This window comes from Saimiri boliviensis, chromosome 2 (assembly GCF_048565385.1).
Source record: "Saimiri boliviensis isolate mSaiBol1 chromosome 2, mSaiBol1.pri, whole genome shotgun sequence".
Lineage (NCBI taxonomy): Eukaryota > Metazoa > Chordata > Mammalia > Primates > Cebidae > Saimiri > Saimiri boliviensis.
Window position 1 is genome coordinate 77,041,494 of NC_133450.1, and position 24,355 is coordinate 77,065,848.

General features: G+C 38.0%; 2 protein-coding genes across 8 annotated transcripts in view; one reads left to right on the forward strand and one right to left on the reverse strand.

Moving 5' to 3' along the window:
• FAM227B (family with sequence similarity 227 member B) overlaps positions 1–24,355 on the forward strand; it is a 349,113-nt gene that overhangs the window by 278,130 nt on the left and 46,628 nt on the right. The window contains exon 13 of one of the 3 annotated variants that reach the window (XM_074393631.1): positions 2,205–2,465. The exons of 1 other annotated variant lie outside the window; for it this stretch is intronic. In XM_074393631.1, coding sequence (XP_074249732.1) covers positions 2,205–2,366 — 162 coding nt within the window. In that variant the 3' untranslated portion in view covers positions 2,367–2,465. Of the gene's footprint in view, positions 1–2,204; positions 2,466–24,355 lie in introns of those variants that run through there. One more of the 3 variants, XM_074393633.1, reaches the window with a different exon arrangement.
• The window catches only part of GALK2 (galactokinase 2), a 114,857-nt gene that overhangs the window by 39,084 nt on the left and 51,418 nt on the right, over positions 1–24,355 (reverse strand). For all 5 annotated transcript variants that reach the window (XM_003928873.4, XM_074393629.1, XM_074393626.1 and 2 more), the window contains 2 exons: positions 4,096–4,194; positions 2,459–2,611 (listed from right to left, as the gene is read on the reverse strand). In XM_003928873.4, the coding sequence (XP_003928922.1) occupies positions 2,459–2,611; positions 4,096–4,194 (252 nt within the window). The remainder of the gene's footprint in view (positions 1–2,458; positions 2,612–4,095; positions 4,195–24,355) is intronic.

Here is a 24,355-nt window from a genome sequence, read left to right on the forward strand (position 1 = left end):
TTGAAAGATGCTAAGCAGGGGAATTTAAATTGATCAGATTTAAATTTCTAAAGCATCATGCTGTTATTTAAAAATGATTGTGAAAGAGATGAGCATGAATTTAAGAAACAGTGAGAAGGCTAATGTGAGAGTCAATAAATGATGATGGGACCAATGGAAAAATATAAGGTCTGTGAAAGACTGAGTTCAATTTCAAGATGCTCAGTTTGAGAGGTCTATGATTCACTCAAGTAGAAATGGTCAGTAAGGCATTGGATTCAGAGGTTTGGAGCTCAGCCAAGAAAGCCTTAGTTGAAGATGTCTATTAGGAAATCATCATCATAGAGATGGAAGTTGAAGCTGTGAGAGGGCATGGGGCCAACAGAAGAAAGACTACAAGAAAAAAGAAGAAGACCAAAGCCAAGGCCTTGAAGAACACCAACATTTAAAGATCTGTGGGAGGAGTGAATTCCTGCCATCCCTTCATCCCTGCCTGAAGCAGGGTGGGAGTTGGGTATAGAAAGGGAGATGGTTAAAACCAAAAAGAAATAGCAACAAAAATATAAGAGGGGAAAAAAAAAACAGGAAGTGAAGTATACTGGAAACCAAAGGAAGAGAATGTTTCAAGAGGGTAAGACTGGTTAACTCTGTTGAAATATAAGAAATAACAATGAGAAATAAGATGAAGACTGAAAAGGGTCCACCAGGCCAGGTGCAGTGGCTCACACCAGTAATCCCAGCACTATGGGAGGCCGAAGCAGGTGGATCACGAGATCAGGAGATCGAGACCATCCTAGCCAACATGATGAAACCCCGTCTCTACTAAAATACAAAATATTAGCTGGGCATGGTGGCACATGCCTGTAGCCCTAGCTACTCAGGAGGCTGAGGCAGGGGAATCACTTGAACCTGGGAGGTGGCAGTTGCAGTGAGCTGAGATTGTACCACTACACTCCAGCCTCACGACAGAGCAAGACTCTGTCCCAGAAAAAAAAAAAAAAAAAGAAAAGAAAAAGAAAAGAGTCTACTGGATTTACCAATGAAAAAAATCTTTAGTGGTCTAAGAAAGAACAATTTTAATATTGTGGCAGAAGTGAAAGTTTAGTAAATTAAGGAATAATAGGGAGGTAGAGGAGTAAAGATAATATATATATAAAGCAATTTTTGAGAAGTTTAACTGTGAAGAGAAGGAAAAGTAGAAATATAAATAGTAGTTGGAGAAAGTTGTGAGACTTAGAGTACACTTTTCTAATTAAAAAAATACTAGAATATGTGGAGTTTGATAGAAAGGATTTAGTAAAGAAACAGAGGTGAGGAACAGGCTAAAGATGGAGTGAGTTCCCTGCAACCACACATGGAAGGGCTGGCTTTGACAGGAAATGCAGATAGAGGGAGACATGCAGATATAATAGCAGGAAGCCAAAGTCTCTAATTACATCTATTTCCAACAGGAAATACCACTTTTGGAAGTTAGTCAGGCTGAATCAAGTAATGGGTGTTTGAGAGACATAAAGAAGGCCTGAAATTATTACTACTGAGAAAATGGATTCCAGGCTGTATTTAGGAAATGGTGAAGGTTGCTTATCATGAGTCTTAGGTGATATCAATCAGTATCCATCAGGAGATCAAAGCAAGAGTGGAAGAAAGCACAGTGGAGCTCCTGACGCAGAATCCACTTCCTAGCCTCCAGCCTCAGTCCTCACTCCAACTTTTTAGTCATATTATGAGCTATTCTGGATCCTTTATATCATCTAATTCCTATGTCACTTTTTGGATCACTGGTTTACTTACTATCTGATTACATATTAACCATTTCCTGTTTCATAATCCCTCAACTTGAACTCTCAGCTCTACTGTCCATTCTCTCTAGTGCTATGTCTTATGCTCCTTTGTATATCTTGCCGCTGCTAGAACTGCAAATAGCAACTCAATGGATACTACCTAAATTTAAGTTTATCTGTGAGAGTTTTCTAAACAGAGACTTCCAAGACTACCTGCTGGTTTATGTTTCCCTAGTAGACATATGAAAATCATCTTTCTGGGTACTGGCTGCGGGGGGGACTGTACCAATCCTGTATTATTGGAGTAACCAGTGATAGCCCAATACAAAAACTACATCTTAGAGGACCAGGAAGGGTGACGCTGCCATCACTTTTTTTGAGGAAACAAGACCAGTTGTGGTCACTTCCCGTTAATTGTCACCAACTATCTTTCTCCACCCACAGATCCTAACCCACAGCCTGTGCTTCACATATATAAGCCGTCATTTTCTTCCCAGTGCCACCCCAGAAGACAACTGGTTCATCTGTCTCCTGTGTTGGAAATCAGATTGCTCTGTACCCAACGACCTTCAGCTGGAATGCTGCTGCAGCAGAATGATGCCCTAAAATTTGGAGAAAGACATAAAGTAATAGAGAGCAATGAAAATGAAGACAAGAAAAACCCTAGTTCAAGTTTCACTAACTTGCCAAGTTCATACCTTTGCAGCCAGCCGACACTCCATCACCCTGATATTGAAATGGGAAGTTGCTGCCTTATTCATCTCCACACAACTGTTGGCAATCACAAACACTGCTCCACTTGGGAGATTCACATTAGTTGCCCTCAGAGGACTAAATTCTATCAACTTGGCCTGTTAGAAGAAAAATGAAAGGAGAAATATAATTTATTAGAATTCAGAAAATGTTCAAGTATTTATGTATTTATCTTAGCAAAACGTTTGGTCAAAAATGCATTCATTCATTCAAATATTACTTATTGACCTCCAGGCATGTACTAGGCACTGGAAATACAACAGTGAACAGGACAGACACTGTCACTCCTCTCATAGAGCCTACAGTCAAGTGGGAAAGACAGTCTAGTAAACAGACAAATACATTTCCAAGTTGTGTTACAATGGTAGCAAAGCACAGATGCTATATGGACACATAGCTGAAGCATCCAATCAGATACAGCCTGGTGTAGGCTCCACTCAGTTGAAAAAGAAAAATCTAAACTAAGTCCTAAAAGATGAGTAAAAGTAGGGCAGACAGAAGGTTTCTTTCAAAAAGCATGTCAAGAAGACGGAACAGCTTAGGCAAGTCCAGGGGCAAAAGACAACATGGGATGTTAATGGAGCTATAGACATGGAAATGTGGCTGGAGCTTACAGTTTGAGGGGTGAGAAGTATTGAGAGGTTAGGATGGAAGGGTAAAGCAGGGGTCAGATGGTGAAGTGTTTTGTAAGCCCAGAGAACTTGGACTGTGTTCAGACTCTATAGCTAATTTACATTAACATCAGGACTGTTGCCCTCGTGTCTGCTTGCTGAGTCTCATCCAAAACACCCAAAGTATTTTCTTAGTATTAAAACAAATTTCCTTATGCCTCATGTCTTTGGCTTAGGGGAATCAATAACAAATATTCTTAATAAGAAGGAATCCAGGTGTTCTTGGAAAATAGCCAAGCCTGTAGGAATCTGATGAAAAACTAAGAAATGATTTTAAAGAAATGTTTGCTCTATTTTGGAAATGAACAGCCTATGGGCAACAGCTAAAAACCTCTGCTCTGCCTAAAGGAGTTGATAGCCAAGGGGAAGTAGTATCCAGCTAAGGAATTCATTCCTGGCTTACTGTCAACATTCTTTTTCCCACCACTGAAGCCCAAAAAATGTTGACAGAGAAAAATGATACTAAAGAGTAAATTATAAAAAGAGGGACTGTGAGTATATGTGGTAAGAGAACTACGATTTGGGTTTAAAACCAACATGATATTTTTAAAATGCCATGAGATGAAGTGGTTTAGGATGGGAGCGGGAAATGAGATTCCAATAACTAGGGAATTGAGAAAGCTCATCTTAACAATGAAGAAAAATAGAAGAGGGAAAAAAGCTAGACACATGAGAAAAACAGATTGGAGGTATCATTCTGGAAGCGTAAGAGAAGGCAATCAATATGAAATAGAGTAGGTTAACTGGTGGTACCCTTGAGTTACAAGCAGTTGGGAAATTATATCCTACAATAGAGCTTAATAGAGTAGGCTGTCCATAACAAAGTATTCTGGGGCTCTCAAGGCCTTCCTCTGCATGTAAATTTTCCCATTAGGTATTTCCAAATGGCTTCTATTTGGAATGCCACCTACAGTTCCTTCTTCTGCAAGAAATGATATAGACTGGTCCATGCCTCCTCCTTCAGTGCCAATGTAACGCTCGCTCTTGGCACAGATTTCTGCAAGTTCCACCTGGAAAGGTAAAAATTGATTTGTACTGTGAGTAGTCATACCCCATTTCTCATTCATTTCTTACTGCAGGCCTGACAAGTAGGTTTGAATTCCACTGCCACCTCTGATCAATTAATAGTAGCCTGCCTGGAGCACTGCATTAACAAGGCCTCCAGACTATAGGAAAATATACCAAAATCAATTAACAATGTCTGCTGTGGGTATGGAATAATATTGACTGTGCACGCCAAGTTTCTGCTATCCCTAAAAGTCTCCACAGAGCAAGCAGTTTCTACCATCTTTCTATTTACCCTATCCCTCTTTAGACTGGTATCACTGAAAATCTCATATGGGCATTCATTCATTTTTGCCTCAGCTTCCTTTGTCTCCCAACAGTGAACTATTCCATAGTCTACCCATAACCAAAGTGGGGTCATTAACCTTTATTTTTCTGTCTAAAAGTAGTGAAGTCTCTCTGGCATTTCCATTAAATGTAAGAATCAGAACTAGTGTTATCTCATCAGACTCATCTTCCTCCAACCAAGATGAAGCAATCCAATAGATGCACACAGTTCTAACCCAAACTGAAAATCTTGAAATATCTGTTTAAGAATCTTTAATGGCTTCCTATTGATTAAAAAATAAATCTAAACTCCTCAACCAGGCATTTTGAAGGCTTCCAAAATCTGGGACCAATATGCATCTGAAATTGGATCATTTACCACTGTTATCCAATTAGATTTGTCTCTCTGACCATTTCACACATGTTTATGCAACTTGGAATTACTTCCTGTCTTCTCTCCTATATAAATTGTACTTATGTTCAATATCCAGTTTATTGGCTAGCTGCTATCAATAAATCCCTGGGCTAACCACTCAAATATTTTTTCTTTTTTTTTTTTTTTTTTTTGAGACGGAGTTTCACTCTTGTTACCCAGGCTGGAGTGCAATGGCGCGATCTCGGCTCACCGCAACCTCCGCCTCCCGGGTTCAGGCAATTCTCCTGCCTCAGCCTCCTGAGTAGCTGGGATTACAGGCACGCGCCACCATGCCCAGCTAATTTTTTGTATTTTTTAGTAGAGACGGGGTTTCACCGTGTGACCAGGATGGTCTCGATCTCTTGACCTTGTGATCCACCCGCCTCGGCCTCCCAAAGTGCTGGGATTATAGGCGTGAGCCACCGCACCCGGCTCAAATCTTTTTTCATCATGGAGTATTCTTTGAATATTATTCCCATGATGGTGTCTTCTTTTTCTAAACTCCTACAACATTTATAGTTAGTATCATCTAATACACTACTATTCATTCATTCATCTATTCAGTTTTTGATTCAGGCCCTTACTTCTGTTTGACTACATGATGTTTCTGGAATAATTATTCAGAAACACTGATATAATCATCTCTTGCCTGCTTGGTTGTCAACACCTTAATGCTTATACTCCTCAGCATGGTACACAAGGTCTTCAAGGACTTACCCTAGAGTACTCCTCTAGCCTGCTCTCCCACCGCTCCTCCTGTAAACCCTAAGCTCTAGCCATCAGGGATACTAAACACATGCTGTTCTTTGCTTCCCTAGGCTCTTCCACGTCTCACTGCCTTGGCAAATAAGATTTTCTATTCACTTCACTCAATACTCCTCCCCAGCATTCCCAACTAGTCAACAATCCAAGCAGCACCTTGCTTTGGAACTTGCACCAACACCCAAATGCACACACACCATATAACTCCTCCTCAGCACTTCCTATTTATAACTCTATTATCATGTACTGAATATGCTTTAAGTGTGGGGCTACTTGTCTTTTTATCTACCAGTCTGAGAGAGTCCTTCAGTACGTAGACCGGAGTCCATTTAACTAATATGAGCTGAATCACAGTGTTATTATTGTTCCTTAATTGTGTCATGTTTCTATCACATCTGTTTCTTGTGAGAGATGAATATAATATGGTGTTTCTTTTGTGTCCCCTACTTCATGCAATGCCAAACACATAGTAAATATTAATAAACACCTGCTGCTTTCAGTTTCTGGGAATAGCTGCCCAGACACCATCTGACAGATTCTGCAAGTGTCATATTCCTTGTTGGTCATGTGAATTCACTAACATTAACTTTGTCTTGTGACATGAGGTAAACTCAGGATTTTGATGCAATAGGCATTGTTCATGGTCTGCTGACACACAGAGCCAGTGTCCATAATATGTACATTAAAATTAAATTAGTAACCAAAAGATCAAAACACTTGGATTTAAAATGCAGAAAAACAACATACCCAGATGAAGCAGTACATTCAGCATTATGTTAGAGATGATGGAACCTGGGTGCCCACCTAACTCTGACCCTGGGCCAGTGTAAAAAGTCACCTCCCCTCAACAGCAATAACAGCCACATTTACTGAGTGACAGTATGTGGCAAGTGTACTAAGTACCTTGCATTAGTTCTTTTGTGAGCATTATCTCCTTCAAATCTCCAAACAATGTTCTGCTCATCCCCATTATAGAAGTGAGAAAAATGGGTTTAAAGATATATAACCAGAAGTGGAAAGCCAAGATGTGAAACTCATCTGTCTAACTCCAAAGCCTGTATTTTTTTATTGCTGGACTTCAACTACTCCCTGCAAAATGGAAATGATGTAATCTATTATTCACTACCTCAAAGGGGTATGAAAAGACAAATGAGATTCACCAAAATTTAAGTATTCTCCCTCTCAAGAGGGAAAAAAAAAAAAACAGAACATTGAGACATTTATGCTTTTTAATTATTTTTCCATTTCTTCAGATTCTATTAATGAGGCTAATATTTTGGTAGTTAAGGTTTATTAAGCACTTACTATGTGCTAGGTAGTGTTCTAATTGCTTTGCCGGAATTATTTATTTTTCATACAACCCTATTGATATGGTTTGGCTTTACCCACACCCGAAAGCTCATCTTGAATTGTAATCTCCATAATCCCCACATGTCCAGGGCAGGACCAGGTGGAGGTAATTGGATCACAAGGGTGATTTTCCCCATGCTGCTCTCATAACAGTGACTGAGTCTCATGAGATCTGATGATTTTATAAGTGTCTGGCATTTCCCCTGCTTGCATTCGCTCCGCCCTGCCACCCTGTGAAGAAAGTACCTGCTTCTCCTTTGCCTTCTGCCATGATTGTAACTTTCCTGAGGCCAACCCAGCAATGTGGAACTGTGAGTCAATTACATCTCTTTCCTTTATAAGTCACCCATTCTCAAGTATTTCTTTATAGCAGTGTGATAACGGACTAATACGCCTATAAAACAGGTCTCTCCAGTCTATAGGTTAGGAAGCTGAGTGCGTTTATTAGCTGAGACTAGGCTAGCAATTATTAAAGATAAAATTCAAATTCAAATTATCTACCTTCAGCACCCATCATCTTTACCACCACCATATATTACCTCCTATACATAATAAGGAGAAAAATACCCACCTTCCTAGCCACAGGATTATTGTGATAATCCAAGAAACTAAAGTTTAAAACTTGTTCAAATAAAAGCACCTCATAATGCTCTAAAGTACTATACAATTGTTGTTATCTTTACATGATAACAAGGAATCATCTGATTTACACAAGAAAGCAGCTAAATACCAACCCAAATGGAAAGACAAGTTATAATTACTATAGAATACAAGATCATTTTTTAAGTGTGCAGGGAGAGTGAATTTAAAGATTCTGTATACCCCAAAACAGCCAATTCAACATTAAGGAGTAATGAAGCCTGAGGCAAACAGGAAAATATATGCCCAATTTAAAGCATTTGGGTTTACTTGCAGGGGCAGGGAGTCTCTGCTCACAAAATAAAACATGCCCGTAATGAAAAATTCAACTGCAGGCCCACCAGCTGGTTTCCCCAGTGGCCCTACCTCTTCACCCCAGTACTATAAGCAAAAAGGTCAAATCCTAAATGGTTATGAGATGTAAAGAAACTAGAAACAAAAGGTTTAAAAAATAAAAAAACTCAGATTCTATTAAGAAAAAAACTTGCATTCTTCTGATGGTAATCAAAAATTAGTTAGGCCCACAAATATTAAAGAAACAATAAATAGTAAATAAATAAATTAGTTAGGCTCATGGCCTAAGCCAGAGATAGCACGTCCTGAACTTGGATGCCATAACAGCAGCAGAATGTAAAAGCAAGCAGAGAATGCTGTCATTATGGATGGTGTGAGGGAGACATGTGAGTTAAGTCTATTCATGCTTTTTCTGTCCTTTGGAACACTGAAAATAGAACCATAAAATGTCCTCCAAGGATTATAATCAGACAGAGTGACTTGCAAAGGCACTGAATCAATACTCCGTACCTACCTAAATTATGTAAAATCTCAATAGATTTCATGAAAATAAGGAGTAGCTGTCAAAAGCACATTATCAAAAGTGTATAGAAAAGAAGGATATTGGAAGCTAACTTCATGGAAAGATCAAAATGAATTCAGGGACCCTATTCTCTTTAGCAAAGGACAAAGGCATATTTCTACCTGATGGCTAAGTGATTCTAAGGCTTTCCCACTGCACCCCACTGACGAGTCTGACCTGCTGATTCAACCAAGCTATGGATGAAAAACGTACACTGACACGGGCTTGCCAGTGAGCATGGCCAGGGAACCTCTGTCAGAGTCAGCAATAGCCCTCATAAGCTGGGGATGTTCGCATTTATTTAGTACGAATTAAATGACAAAGGTCTCAAGTAAACGCTATTAACATTGCCGACACCCAGAGTAGAGGGCAGTTTTGCCCACAGCTGTTCAAAGGTCAGCCTTAGGACCACATGAGTACAACAAGCTATGTAGATAAACTCCTCTACATTCCGTTGATATTTGCTTTTTGCTATTAGCTCAAGGTAAGGCTATTAGACTGCCTTCAGCCATAACCTTCTTCCAAGGCTTTTGAAAAACCTTAACCTTCTGAGGCTTTTGAAAAACCTTAACAGCCTTCCAAGAAGGTTTGCGTTTTCTAAAATTTCTCCCACCATTTTGACCAATCTTCTACACCCCAGAAACACACATATACACACACACACAACCTGAAAACTCTCAAGCTAGATCAGCAAAGCTGTAATCAAGGAGGGCTTTGCTCCCCTCTACCATGTATTTTCTTTTGCTCTTACACTTGAGTACTGCAAGAACCCCAGGGACTTCCAAACTAGTCACTTGTGGCATTTTGCTCTCTATCCCTTCCTTCAAAATACTAATGACTGAGAATCATTAAAAAAGACAATTTGACTGCATGGGAAACTTTTCCAAAGTGCCTAACCAATAAGCTAGTATCTGTTCAGTCTTGTGCCCTCTGGACATTTAGAAGAAACCCGACATTAGTTACAGATCTTTTAAAGCTACAGAAGATAGTTAATGAAGCTAGCTTAGCCCTTTGTATGGTTCCCTTGAAGAAGCCTGGGAAGGAAACAAAAGACTGTGGGCTTCCTAAATTAAACAGTTTATCCATCTGCATGCCAGTGGAACTCCAAGTAAGAGGAGAAATGAAATAACAGGGTTAGATGTAATAGAGAATCTAATTAGATCGAACTCATTAGCACTGAGAAGGGCTAAAGATTCATGAATGTTATGCTTAGTTAAACCTGAATATGCACAAAAAAATAATAATACGGAAAGACAATATATTAATATGGTGACCTGTTTTTGTTTAGCAGTTTTACTAATGAGATTGTTAAAAGTTGAATTACACTGGAAAGAATGTTTCTCTGAGTTAGTTAACCATGCCTATGGGAAGCCTAAGTATTTCAGAACCAAGACTCTAACCAAGACAAAATTATACTGCTATAGTTGGCTGCCATAAGTGCAAGTTAAGAGAAAGGAAGGAAATAAATAGCTCCATTCATTCATTCAGCAATCATTTAAATCGTGGCCTGACAGATAAGTGAATGGGCCAGTGTCTGCCCTCAAAGAGCTCACAATACTGATAGTGTCTTTAGGTTAACAAGTCTTCCGAAAGAAAATAAAAACCTAGAGTGCCAGACAGGTTCAGTTTGCCTCTCCAGACCTGTCTACTTGCTTTCATCCTGCTATCTGCCCCAGAAGGCTGTGCAGGATGAACTACAGTCATGTGCTGCACAGAAACTTTTTGAAGTAGTCTCATAAGATTAAAGTGGAGCTGAACAATTCCTATTACCTAGTGGCACCATAGGTCAGAGCAGTTGTAACATCACATTACATTTGTGGTGATGTTGATGTAAACAGACCTACTGCACTGCCAGTCACATAGAAGTGTAGTACATATGATTTTGCACAGTACATAATACTTGATAATGGTAATAAATGACTACACTACTAGTGTACATATTTATTATACTTTTTATCATTATTTTAGAGCATACTCCTTCTACTTATTTTTTTAAAAAGTTAAACCGGGCGCAGTGGCTCACACCTGTAATCCCAGCACTTTGGGAGGGTGAGGCGAGCAGATCAGGAGTCAGAAGTTCAAGGTCAGGAGTTCGAGAACAGCCTGACCAACAGGATGAAACACTGTCTGTACTAAAAATACAAAAATTAACCAGGGGATGGTGGCAAGCACCTGTAATCCAAGCTACTCAGGAGGCTGAGGCAGGAGAATTGCTTGCACCCAGGAAGTGGAGGATGCAGTGAGCTGAGATCACACCACTGCACTCCAGCCTAGGCAACAGAGGGAGACCCCATCTCAAAAAAAAAAAAAAAAAAGTTAAAACAGTCTCAGACAGGTCTTCAGGAAGTATTCCAGAAGAAGGCACTGTTACCCCAGGAGATGACATGCATGTTACTGCCCTGGAAGACCCTCTAGTAGGACAAAATGTGGAGGTAGAACACAGTGATATTGATGATCCTATTTTTTGTTTTTAACAAAAAAACTCAAAGTTTAAAAAGTTAAAAAAATATAAAAATTTTTAAAAATAGAAAAGAGCTAATAGAATAAGGATATAAAGAAACACTTTGGTACAGCTATACAATGTGTTTGTGTTTTAAACTAAGTGTTATGATAAGAGTCAAAAGTTTCTTTTTTAACTTTAAGTTTATAAAGTAAGAAAGTTACACCAAGCTAAGGTTAGTTTATTACTGAAGGAAAATATTTTTTATAAGATTAGTATAGCCTACTTGTTAAAGTTAGGTGTGTCAATACTGCCAGCTGCCTTGAGTTACCTTTTATGATCAAATCTTATTCTGTTGTCCAGTGTGTAAAATTAATGCTTTTTACCCTTATCTCATGACTGAGTATTTTAAAGATCTGAACCTGCTATTATAAAATACTGTACTATGAAGCTACTCTTCTGGAACTGGCCTGAGAAAGTCTACATGTGTAGACTATTCACATAGATTGGCAATTAGACATGTTAAAATAATTTACCCTGGGAAAGTCTTTATCTGTAATTAAACTGTTTCCTATAGAACATTATAAATTTTTGGAGCAATAGTGGAAGCAGGAGTAAGATCCCCTTTTGTTTCCTTTTTATAAAAAACAGGGAATGTTTATACAATTCATCCTTTAGAAACTCAAGATGTGCTGTTTACACCCAGGTGCCCTGCTTTGTATCACTGCCAGTCTGGACTTACTCAGGATAGCATAGGAGGAGATTGGCTTTTTTTGGTGCCACTTTGAAATGACAAGTTTTTTTTTCTTTTTTTTTAATTTGAGACAAGAGTTTTGCTCTTGTTGCCCAGGCTGGAGTGAAATGGTGCAGTCTTGGCTCACTGCAACCTCTGCCTCCTAGGTTCAAGTGATTCTCCTGCCTCAGCCTCTTGAGTAGTTGGGATTACAGGCAGGCGTCATGAGGCTCTGCTAATTTTTGTATTTTTAGTAGGGATGGGATTTCACTATGTTGGTCAGGTTGGTCTCAAAGCCCTGACTTCAAGTGATCCACCCACCTTGGCCTCCCAAAGTGCTGAGATTATAGGCGTGAGCCACGTGCCCGGCCCTCAAATGATAGATTTTAATGAGTGCCACTCAGATTATTCTTTGACCAATATGCTGATTTAATCTTTTTTTTTTTTTTTTTTTTTTGAGACGGAGTTTCGCTCTTGTTACCCAGGCTGGAGTGCAATGGTGCGATCTCGGCTCACCGCAACCTCCGCCTCCTGGGTTCAGGCAATTCTCCTGCCTCAGCCTCCTGAGTAGCTGGGATTACAGGCACGTGCCACCATGCCCAGCTAATTTTTTGTATCTTTAGTAGAGACGGGGTTTCACCATGTTGACCAGGATGGTCTTGATCTCTCGACCTTGTGATCCACCCGCCTCGGCCTCCCAAAGTGCTGGGATTACAGGCTTGAGCCACCGTGCCCGGCCTGATTTAATCTTTTAAGCATACAAATGAAATGATTGTTTCAAAGATCTTGGGTGACATCCCACATAAGATGACATATTGGGCTGTTAACTAGTTGTTAATTTTGACTGTTAATTTAAATCAAAGGAAAGCAAGACCCTGTGGAATTTATTTATGACCGTCAAAGCCCATAAATCTCTTATATTTTAAGTAAGGTCCAGGGAAAGTAAAACTGGTGATGAGTCCCATGGTTACAAAGGCATTCGTAGATTATCTGATTATTTCTTCTTCTGATAAAATTGTGTTACTGCTTTGTAAAATATATGCAAAAATCTAAGTAATCAGGATTCTTTATGCTGTAAAGAGCTTTTCATTGTAATTAAAGTGCTCCTTTTTATTTTTATAATTTAATTTGTATTTATGTTTATTTTCATGACAAAATATTTTAATTCTTACCAGGTTTTATACATATTTTAATTCTTCAAATAATGCCACTATGGTTAAATTTGGTGATAAAGCAGAAAATTTGGATAAAAGAGAATTTGGTGATAAAGGAAGAAATTTATTGGAAAAATTTAGAAGATGTAGATTTTTTAAGAATAGTTCACAGAAACCTATGTTTTAATGCAGGATGCTTTCATATTGTTCTCATTGATTGTCTTCAATTATTTGGGATAATACTGTTACCTATTGACAGCAATGTTACGTCTCTTTCACACACACAATTAGATGTATTGTTAATGTACCACTTAAAATTTTTTTCAACTTTTAATTATGAGAAAATTTCAAAAGTATAGAAGAAGCAAGAATATTTTGCCACATTTGCTTTATCTTTCTGCTTTTTTTCCTGAGCCATTTGAGAGTCAATTGAAGACATCACCCCTAAATACATTAATATTTATTTCCTCAGAGCAAGGCATTCTTCAACATGCCACAAAATAATTATCATTGGAACATTTAACAATGACACAATATTATCTAATATGCAGTTCATATTCAAATTTTCCAGTTGTCTTAATAGTAATGTCCTTTAGAGCTTCTTTTTCTTGTTTCTTTTTCTTTCTTTTTAATTTTTCTGATTGAGAATTTATTTATTCAAGATAACTGAACACATTCTGGATCAGAAAAATTAAAAAAGAAGGAAATTAAATACTACCCACAATAATACTCAATTTTACCAATAACTGGATTTAATTAATACTCAGCTTTACCATCATTGCATTTAGTTGATTTTTTTTTTTTTTTTTTTTAGTTTACTTATTTTAGAACAGTTCCCCAGCATTTTTTGTCTTTTATTACACTGACAATTTTGAAGAGTCCAGGCCAATTTTTTTGGTCAAATTTCCTGAATTTGGATTTGTCAGATGGTTGCCTTGTTTTTATATTGAGACTGATGTTTTTCCCCTGAAGAATACCGTATAGGTGACAGATGTCCTTCTTGGTGAATTGCATCATGTGGTTTCTGTTTCTCCAATTGTACTTAACATTTTTTAATACACAGAGATAGATAGAGATCTGAGCTACCTATCAAAATAATGCCATAGTTTAAGTATGTCATATGAATTCCCTTTCATAAAGGAGGAGTTTTTGTTAATAAAAGTTTTTTAAAAGTGTATGAAAAGTGATGATAGAGACAATAACATGTCTTCTATTATGTGTTTTAATAAATACAATACTCAGTACATATTTGTCAAATGAGTGAAAAATACTGATGACTTAAAAATCACAAATTCTCGACTTTATCAAGGAATTTCAGTTCTTCATTATTTTACTGCTATTTAAGGCTGTTCAGGTTCTTCATTGTTTTGTTTAGGAAACAAAATGTACTAAGCTTGGAATAAACTGTTTGAGATGTCTAACATAAAAATAACTAAAGTAGATGTAATTTTAAACTGCCACTGTGTATATAGGGTTACATTATTTCACTTGCAGTCATTCAGGGTTTGTATATATCACATTTCAGTATAATGACATGGGCAGGCTCCAAAGAAAATACCAAGCAACACAAATTTGGTCTGACTAACAAATATTTACATGTCTTTGTGTTTGTAATTACTGTAATCTTTTAAGGGGTTTATGTTACACAGGCTTAATTCTTTAGAGCCTGTGTTAGATTAAAAGAGGCTGATCCGAAGTATATATAACTGTAAAAATGTAACTGTAGCCTGTCTACATAAACTGGGGTAAGCCAGAGCTTCTGCAGGGAACAGGTGGACTTAAGAGAGCCCTGACAAGGGCAGATAGCTGCCTTTCATGTACAAGAGACATGCTTTCTTATGTGTTTTAGCCTTTTCTTTCTTTCTGGGTAGATGGTGTGGATGGAACCATCATTTGTTATTTAATCTTTTCAGGTTTCTCTAGTCATGTAGTTAGTACATTAGAAGAAAGCAAAGATAAACAGTGCAGTCCTTTCCTCATCTCTAGCAGGCAAATGGATAGTTGTTTTGCTGGTACTGAACCATTCACGTGTATATGCTTACTCGGTACCATCCGTGTCAATTCGCATGGTTTAGCGAGATGTAATTGGTCAAATAGATTCTCCCGTTGCCCCCTTGATTAAAGCTCTTTCGCCTGTAAGATGTCAATACCCTATTAACTTTTAACTTTTTCACTATAGTATGTCTCACTTTGTATTGCAAAGATGTTTCCCTGTAGACCATCATGGGGTTTTCAAACATAGAGACTATTTCTTTTTTAAATGTTTGGATCCCCATAGACTCAAATCACTCCCTGATTTAGATTTCGGAGACTGGTGCCTAACTGAATTAATAAAAAAATCTAATGTTATTTGCAACATGATAATTTCCTGGTGATGACATAATTATTTGGGTTTTCACTTGAGATTCTATCAATTTTATAGTTTGATTTAATCCAGAGGATTTATTCATTTATCCACATTTACTGAGGAGTTATGTTCCAGGCAGGGTTGATCCACTGGTCTCTCTCCTGCCTTTCTTATGGATCATGTCTATTCTGATTTGTTCGTGTCTCTGCCACACTAGCTGGTTACTATCGTTCTTAGTTTTAGGCATTTGTGCAAGGTGCTGGGTTCCCCCTAGTTGCTAATAGGCTTTGTCTGTTACATACAGACATAAATCTCATAAATTTAAGCATGTGAATTAGTAAAGTTGTCATAGTAACAGTACTAGTAAAGACTGTTCCCCTTGGGTGTCACAATTGAACTTGCTCAGTTTTATCACCTACCTCCTGCATTGTCAAGTGAAGGAGCTATTACACAGGGAGGTGATAAAGAAGCAACAGAGGCAAGGAAATGGAATGCAATCTTGTAATACATAATTAGATAACCAAAATACAGATGTTTCTAAAGGCACAAATATCTCTTGATGCATTTGGAAACCTCTCTTTTATCCTTAATTGTGTTCTCTTTTAGAGTAAAGAATAGGCATTACATAGCATGACTAGCTATTATAACTAGTAAAGTGAGAATATTGACCAGAAATTTAAGATCAATTAAATATTTTCTAATTAAAGTGTTATAGTTAAACATGATAAATATTGACAGTTTTCAAGTATGAGTTTTAGTTCTGAGTGCTAGTTCATAAGCTGAGTGTTCCCAAATCCATGGGTAGAAGTGGGAAATACAGCACAACATCTTAAGTGGGTGACATTTTATTTCTTAACAACTCTAGATTTTTCCTGATCTCATTAGAAATGATTATATGTTCCTTAAAATTTTTTTAAATATAAAAGCAATATATTCCATTGTATAAGATTATGGATTATTTGATGTAATTTAAAATATTATTTTAAATTATAATTAATAAAATTTTATTTAAAAATTAAAGAAAATTATTAATAATCTTCTACAACTAAATATTGGACTCAGTCACCTTAAGTATTGTAAGGATAATAAAATCATTGTATCTTTAAATTATACAACTCAAAGAATCTACATTTAGCTCATATGTTGATTCAATTAACAAATTTAAGTATTTTGTGTCAGGTACTATTCTTGGCACTGGGGTAGAGCAATTACTAAAATGCAGTGCCTGCTCTCATGGAGCTTACATTTGAGTAGGGAACAAGGGGTGACAGAAAAAAAGATAAAGTGGTAAAAGCCTTGAGGAAAAAGCAAGGTTTGGGATGGAGAGTGGCAGAGGGTATTTAGTATATTTTAAGGAAATGAGGGAAGGTCTGTCTGATGAGGTAACATTTGAGCAGAGATTTTGGGATAAGAGCATTCCAGATCCTGAGGTAATGGGATATTGATGCACTAACTATATGCTAGGCTTTTAAAATCCTAAGAATGACACAATGAAGTAGGTAATTATTATAATTCATATTTTGCAGAGAAGGAAACTTACATGATTTAACCACTGTGCTATACAGCGATGTAACAGAGCAGAGTTCAAGTATGTAACTCAGATCCCAGGAGGCCACGAAAAGTTCCCCAGACGAGTTGCTCCTCGAATTTAGTTGTAGTGAAAGAGCAAGTAGAAAACGAGAAGGGTTTAGAATTCTGGTCTGTTTTCTCCTGTTACTATATCCCCAGAAGCACATTTATTTGGAAACATATATACATATATACTATACATACACTAAAAATAGCATGTATGTATGTGTGTGTTTGTGTGTGTGTGTGTGTGTATATATATATATATATATACACATATATGCTAAAAATTGATAAGCTATAGAGAAGATGATCATAGACCTCAGGGAAGGATAAAGTAAGTAGTTCTATTTTTTTAACTGAATGGAACAAAATGTTTAAAATTGTTTGAATATCTGAATATTGTTTGGGTGTCTGTGAAAATAAAATATTTCAAATGCACATGTGAGCTTTTAAAATTTTTGCTAGCAAGGAAAAATAGCTCCCGCAAGCCAGCTTCATTAAAAAAGGAATGTTTGCTTTATGTACATGTTCTAAAATGCAAAGGTGGGTATGTCAGTTCACTTTTGCTGTGTAATAAATTTTTTCAAAACATAGTGGCTTGTTTCAACCACCACTTGGACTGGGTTCGGCTTGACAATAATTCTGCCTGTTTTGGCTGACCTCATTAAGACATCTGATCTCAGCTGCTGGTCAGGTAGGCAGTTCTGCTTCTGGACTGGCTGGCTGTCAGCTGACATGACAGGGGGACTTGGGCCATATGTCTATCATCCACCAGGCTAGTCCAGGCTTGTCCAAATGGAGATCTCCTGCTTCCATGAGCAGGTAGAGGGCAAGCTCCAATGTACACGTGCTTTTCAAGTTTCTGTTTATGCCTTTTTTTTTTTTCTTTTTTTGAGACGGAGTTTTGCTCTTGTTACCCAGGCTGGAGTGCAATGGTGCGATCTCGGCTCACTGCAACCTCCGCCTCCTGGGTTCAAGCAATTCTCCTGCCTTAGCCTCCTGAGTAGCTGGGACTACAGGCATGTGCCACCATGCCCAGTTAATTTTTGTATTTTTAGTAGAGACAGGGTTTTACCATGTTGACCAGGATGGTCTCGATCACTTGACCTCATGATCCACCTGCCTCGGCCTCCCTCTGTTTATGTCTTATATGCCTTTATCCAAATTGACCAAAGCAAGTTGTATCCCAGTTCTAATGAATAGAGAAAACAGATTCCATCGTTTGATGGAAGGAGCTGCAAAGTCACATTGCAAGGGAATGGAAACAGGGAGGGGAAGGATTTGTGGCCATTTTGCAGTCTAATATAATGAGTATTATAGCTGGGTTTCAGGAATGCGCAGAAACCAGAAACCTAAGTGTTGTTAAGACTGAGTCTGTCATTTGTCTCGCTCTCTGTTTTGCTTGTCTGTTTCATTCTTCTTAATCTTCAGACCACTTCCTCTACTTTTCTGGTCTCCATTTTAGAAAATATGGCTGCTGACAGCTTCTATGATCATATAAGATAGACATAGATTGCTTGAAACTGACACTTTCTCTCCCCATTGGGAAGATTTTTCTGAAGACGGAACTCTAGAAGGGAATCTGGTTAGTGTCTTCAATTAGTTACCCACTCCTGGATCTATGAACTGTGATAAAGTGTTTTGTTGGGTGGGTGGGAGATGGGGGATTACAGTGTGTGAATCTGGCAATTGAGAGTTATATTGTTACAACCTTGTGGTGTTAATAGTTGGAGGTGGAGTGCTAAGAAGAAGGAAAAAGAGTTCAGTATCCCCAAAAAAATGTAGAGATGGGAAGAAGGTGGCTAGACATCTCACATGGGTCCATTATAGTGAGTTTCATAACTACTGTATCAATTTTAGGGGATTGAGAGTAGTGTTTGGGACCTTGGAGGATTAAGAGATGATGAACTAAAGAAGAGAGGTACTTGAGCAAGTAAAGGTGTAAAGGGTGTTAAAAAATATTCAATGATACTTGTTAAAGCATGGTCAAGCAAGCCTTCTTAAAGACCATTGTGATAGACATAGGGACCACAGCAATGAGATTTTGCAATGGGAGAGAGAAATTAGGGCTCAACTCTGACTACAGCATGGCCAAGTGGGAAGTTATAGCCAAGGAGCAGCGTGGGGGTCAGTGAATGGGAAATTAAACATCAGGAGTAATGGGGATTCCAGCTAACCGGACCTAAAAGGATTCTTGCTGAATGTGGGCTAAAGTGATCAGTCATTACCTGGGGGATGGTGGAAGATGAGGAACCTGATCAGATATCAAAGGTGATCAGATATTGAGGGTGGGGTGTTCTTGCTAAACTGACTTAGCAGGGTGAACAGATGGACCTAGCAACTGGTTTAGGGCCTACCAACTGGTTTAGGAGCATGATGAAAGTTTGGTCAAGCAGAGAATCTTTGTCAAGGTCTTCTGTCTCCTGAGTCTCAATCCAATGGGGAATACTATTCCCTTCAATAATGGCAGCAGTGTTTGCGGTAACAGACTGGGAAATCTGTTTGGGAATGTCTTGATGGTTTTATCACTTAAACCCTTTTTCTTCTACACATGATGCCATTTCTGTGGTAACATGTGATTTCTATTTTAGTGGAATTTTCTAGGTTTTATTTCCTCCTTTTCATGTTAACCATACTGTAGATGTTTAATAATAATTGTCACATTTTTCATGAATAAATCAGAAAAATTGAAGGAAGTAAAATCCTTACCTCTTTCATTTCATTTCATTTTTATCAAAGAAGGAAGTTGGCAAATATTGACTAATGAATTTTCTGGATTTTTTTTTCTGTATCTCAGCACATAAACATATAAAGAAGAACGAAATAGGGTTCTCTATTATAAAACTTTAGATGAAGCAAAAGAAAGTGATATTTTGTTCCCTAAGATGTGCAAATGTCATGTTATGACTGTGTAGCTCCAGGGTTTTAATTTGGTACATACTCAGTTATTAGGGGAAGATTTTTTTTCTGAATATGGTGGTTTAGTAGGGAAATGGGGAGTTGACATTGTATATTCATTTGTTCATTCATTCCTTCACTCAGCCTTCATTTATCAACAAATTGGTTAGGTATTAGAGACATAAGGTTAACAGAATGCCTCCTCCCCTCATGGAGTTTAGACTAATGGAGGAAGACCAATATTAAACAAGCATACACAAATATCTATACACAGATAGTGATAAATGTTATGAAGAAAACAAACTATAAGAGAGAACAGGGAGAACCCAGTTTAAATGGGGAGGGCTTTGTGGTGTCAGTTGAGGTGTAAAAACTGAGTTAGAGGTACAAGGCAAAAATTACTTATTTTTTAAAGCCACTATGTCATATGTCGACATAAAATGCAGAGTATTTAAGTGCTTTGCAGAGCTAAAACTTCAGCTATAGAAATAAGTAATATATCCTCTGAAAGAAGTGGACAGGAAGAATCATGAAGTGAAGAGAGAAAGTGAGCAGAGCTGCGGTCTGAGGCACAGGTGGTGTAAGGACAGTGGCTGATGTTGTGAGCTGCTGTTTGGTCCAGTAGCAGAAAGCCCATCATCCACCTTGCAAGGCAGCCAGCGAGAGTCTTATCCTTACTGATATTTCTTGGAAATGATCATCTTTTTCTCCCCTTCTTCTACTGTCTCTCTTTAGACAATGTTAGCATCTTTTGTTCCATGGATTGGCAGTGTGTAAAATGGATTTATTTTCTAGCAAATTACCTTACCAGTTGGGCATATCTCCTGGTCTAGGTTAGTTTTTGTTCCATGAGAAATTATTTCCCTCTCATTTGAGCCCTTCTATCAATAGTGTGCTAAACTGACTGATAATTTCATATTTACATCCAGGACAGTGATTATGCAACATCATCTGCAATATTGTTTCTATTTTTATCTAAGTCTTTTGTTGAGCATAGTATTTATAACATTTATAATTTGGGGGAGTATCAGGAATAGCTATATATAGGTACTCAAGGAACAGCAATCTAGAGAAGGAGATTACAATCATTTATTTTTCAAAGGGTAAGTTTTCAAAAGATAAGGTCAGTTTTTCACCTTACAGATAAGACTGTACTTGGGCTGTGATTTACAATTAGATTGTTCATGAAAGTTATTGGTTATTAGCACTTCTTTTGGTTCTCCCACAGCATGTAGCATAGACCCGCAAATATATATTAAAAAATGCGGCCGGGCACAGTGGCTCAAGCCTGTAATCCCAGCACTTTGGGAGGCCGAGGCGGGTGGATCACGAGGTCAAGAGATCGAGACCATCCTGGTTAGCATGGTGAAACCCCGTCTCTACTAAAAATACAAAAAAATTAGCTAGGCATGGTGGCGCGTGCCTGTAATCCCAGCTACTCAGGAGGCTGAGACAGGAGAATTGCCTGAACCCAGGAGGCAGACATTGCGGTGAGCCGAGATCGCGCCATTGCACTCCAGCCTGGGTAACAAGAGCGAAACTCCGTCTCAGAAAAAAAAAAAAAAAAAAAAAAAAAAAGCTACATAAGAGATCAAATGAATATCCCCCTGAGGTACTCTTCCATTGGGTATATTGTGTAGTGCAAGGTCAGGGACCTGGTAGATTGCATGGAGGGGGAAGGTGAGCTCTTGTGGTAACCTCAGCTCAGCATTGGCCTCATAAACATCCTGGGGACTAGAGTTGTGCCCAAGAATCCACATTTTGGAAGACAGGACAAAATGGAAATTCCCCACTGTTCCATGAAGTTTTCTTTTTACTTCCCTCTCCTATTTTGCAAAGAGCAGAGAATTTAACCCTTTTGTTTCAGCATTTCTATATTTATTTTCATCTTTTGTTGAACAGAATATTTATGAATTTTTAAAATTTGGAGAAGGACAAGGAAGTGTAGTTTCCCTAGGAATTGAAGTTAAGGGGCTGCTGTCTCTGAACCCCAGATCTCAGGGGCCCTCTCCCTTTCTGCATTTTTATTCCAGTCACCTCCCAACTTGATATATTAATAGGAGATCATTTTCTGGCCTCTGTTACCACAGTGATCTCACTGCTTTACAAATTAGCCCTTTTCATTTTTAGACCACTCTAGTCATTGGAAACGTTTTCCTTATGCTTAATCAAACTCTACCCTTTCTACCTTTGTATCCCCAATTTTCTCCTCATTTTGATATTAGAATCCTTTGACATTTGAAAGAACCATTCGTGGGTCCTCTTACTCTTTCCCTAAGCCTCACATCCACTGTTGTTTCAACTATTCCTTATGCAATACAGCTACTGGACCTCCAACATTCTTACTCCCCCTTCTTAGAATGTACTCTTGCTTATCATTGCTTCCTTAACATAACTATCCCTCCCATCTATTTTGTCTCAATATTTTATTCTACTTGTACCAAGTGCCTATTTTAAGAAGTGTCTAGGAATTACACAACCAAAAATATTCATTAGAAATAGAAAACTAGGGCAAAAGAAGGAAGAATAAAAACATACCAACTGTTAGTTACTTAATGTAATTGTTTTGTTTAATCTTATTTACTAGGATTCCTGGAGGCCAAGGTAAAAAGGGAAATAGTAAGTTAAAGAGGCAGTATTTTCCTGAGGGTGCTAAATTCTGAAATCCATTTCTCACCTGGATTCCTTAGAGCACATAAAACATGACCTCTGCAATATCTGAAAATAAATGCAAAAGTAGTGTTCACATGACTGTTTCTTATAATGACCTTCTGTAAATGCTCTGAGCATAATATTTGAGCACAATGCAGTAAAATCGATTTATTTCATGTAACAACTCTTGAAACACCTTCAGCATTTCCTGACCCTAAAGATGCTTCCCACTACACGTCAAAGTGTTTGCACATTAACTATTTTATACATAAAACCCTTTCCCCAAGGCAAATATGTACGCTGAGTTATGTATTTAGTTGATTCAGATGATGATTCATGAAAGTCCTTTTTTTCTATTTGGTTTGTATCTATATCTATATGATCGGATCCATATTAGGAAAATTAACAAGTAGTCTCATAGTTATTATTATGCTAGGGAAAGAAATAATAACTAGTCATCGAATGTCCCTCTCTTCTTTACATTCTCTAGGAGAGTCCAGACTGGTTTACAACTAGAGATCCTGCAGTCAGGACCTCAAGGGTGGGACAGGACTGTTCTGCTCAAAACACAGTATAAGGAACCCTTCCCCCAGGGAATCCTCTGTCCATGGGAAGGAACCTGCAATTTCAGGACACGCTTGCCAAACCACAGAGATTGTAAGCCTGCTGCCCATCCATTATTATCATTATTTAGCATTTTTAGAAGGCCAGAGCCAAAGTAAGTATTCTGTCAGCCAAAGGAGTGACACCAGCCTTTACCACAGGCATTGGAGGCCCCATTGGTATTTAGTAGCAGTGAATTGGGTCATATTGTTGTCTGATTCCATCAGGCTGGCCAGACTCCTGCCTCCTGTTGGCTTTCCCCAACAACTTTTTTTTAAGGAAATTTTTTTCTCCCCTCTTCTCCTCTTCCCAATAGTAGTTACTTTGGTATGTGTTTGCTAATTATTCCCTCAAATCCCGCCCCCGCTGTGTTTTTTTTTTTTTTTTTTTAATTTAAACAATGAAAGAGATTCAGTTAATTGTGCTAGTAAGAGATAAGTATGCAGGGAAAGCTTGGGGGCTCCTGAATTTTAGTTTCCTGGTCTACTCCAGAAACCCTTCCCTGAGAGTTATAGTATTGTGCTTAGAAGCATAGAACCAAGACTCTGCTCTAATTCTGACTTTGCCACTGATTAGCTGAATGATCTTGGGCAGTTTACTTAACCTCTCTATACTTCAGTTTCTTCATTGTAAAATGGATTTGAAACTCTCTCATGGATTTGAAACTAGATAGAACACAAAAGTGTTTTAGAAAGTGTCTGAGGCATTGTGCTGGCTGGTATTACTTTATTGTATACCAATCAACCAAGAAATCATACCAAGATATTAGCCTTATATTGAGATCACTTTGGGTTGTGAAACAATGAAGAACATTGGGATCTTTGAGAGGAAAGTATTTGGGAATTGTGTTTGGAGATGGATAATGGCAAAGCCTCCAAGCCTCAGACCATCCAGCAAGGTACAAGTTTTATCACTTGAAGAGAAAATGGAGGAACATTGTGATGAATCACAAATGTCTGCTTCCTAGAAATTATGGTCAACTTCATTGTTCATTCTAATGAAAGGGAGTTTCAGTTCAGATATGCAAAAACAATGGAGCTGTGTGCTCCGTTGGCTCACCAGGAACCATTTTGGGCACAGTCTCTGTTTTCTGAAGCAGAATGACAAGGTGGCTTGGTGGACTTTGGAGCCAGGTCTTTCTGGCTTTGAATCTTAGCTTAGGTTGGTTTATTGACCTTTTTGAGCCTTTTTTGTTCTTTTTCTTTATCTTTTTTAAATTATTCATTTATTTTTATTAAAACTAAGAGTATGCCTCAGAAGTAAAAATACATGTGGTTAATTCAAGTGTTTGTCCCAGTATCTCCATCTAGTGGGCATTAAGATTATAAGGTTTATTTTATCCAATAAATTCCTGATTAAGTTTATTAAGCAAAATAAATGTGAGCAAGATAAAAAGAAAGGCAGCAGGTATCTGTCTA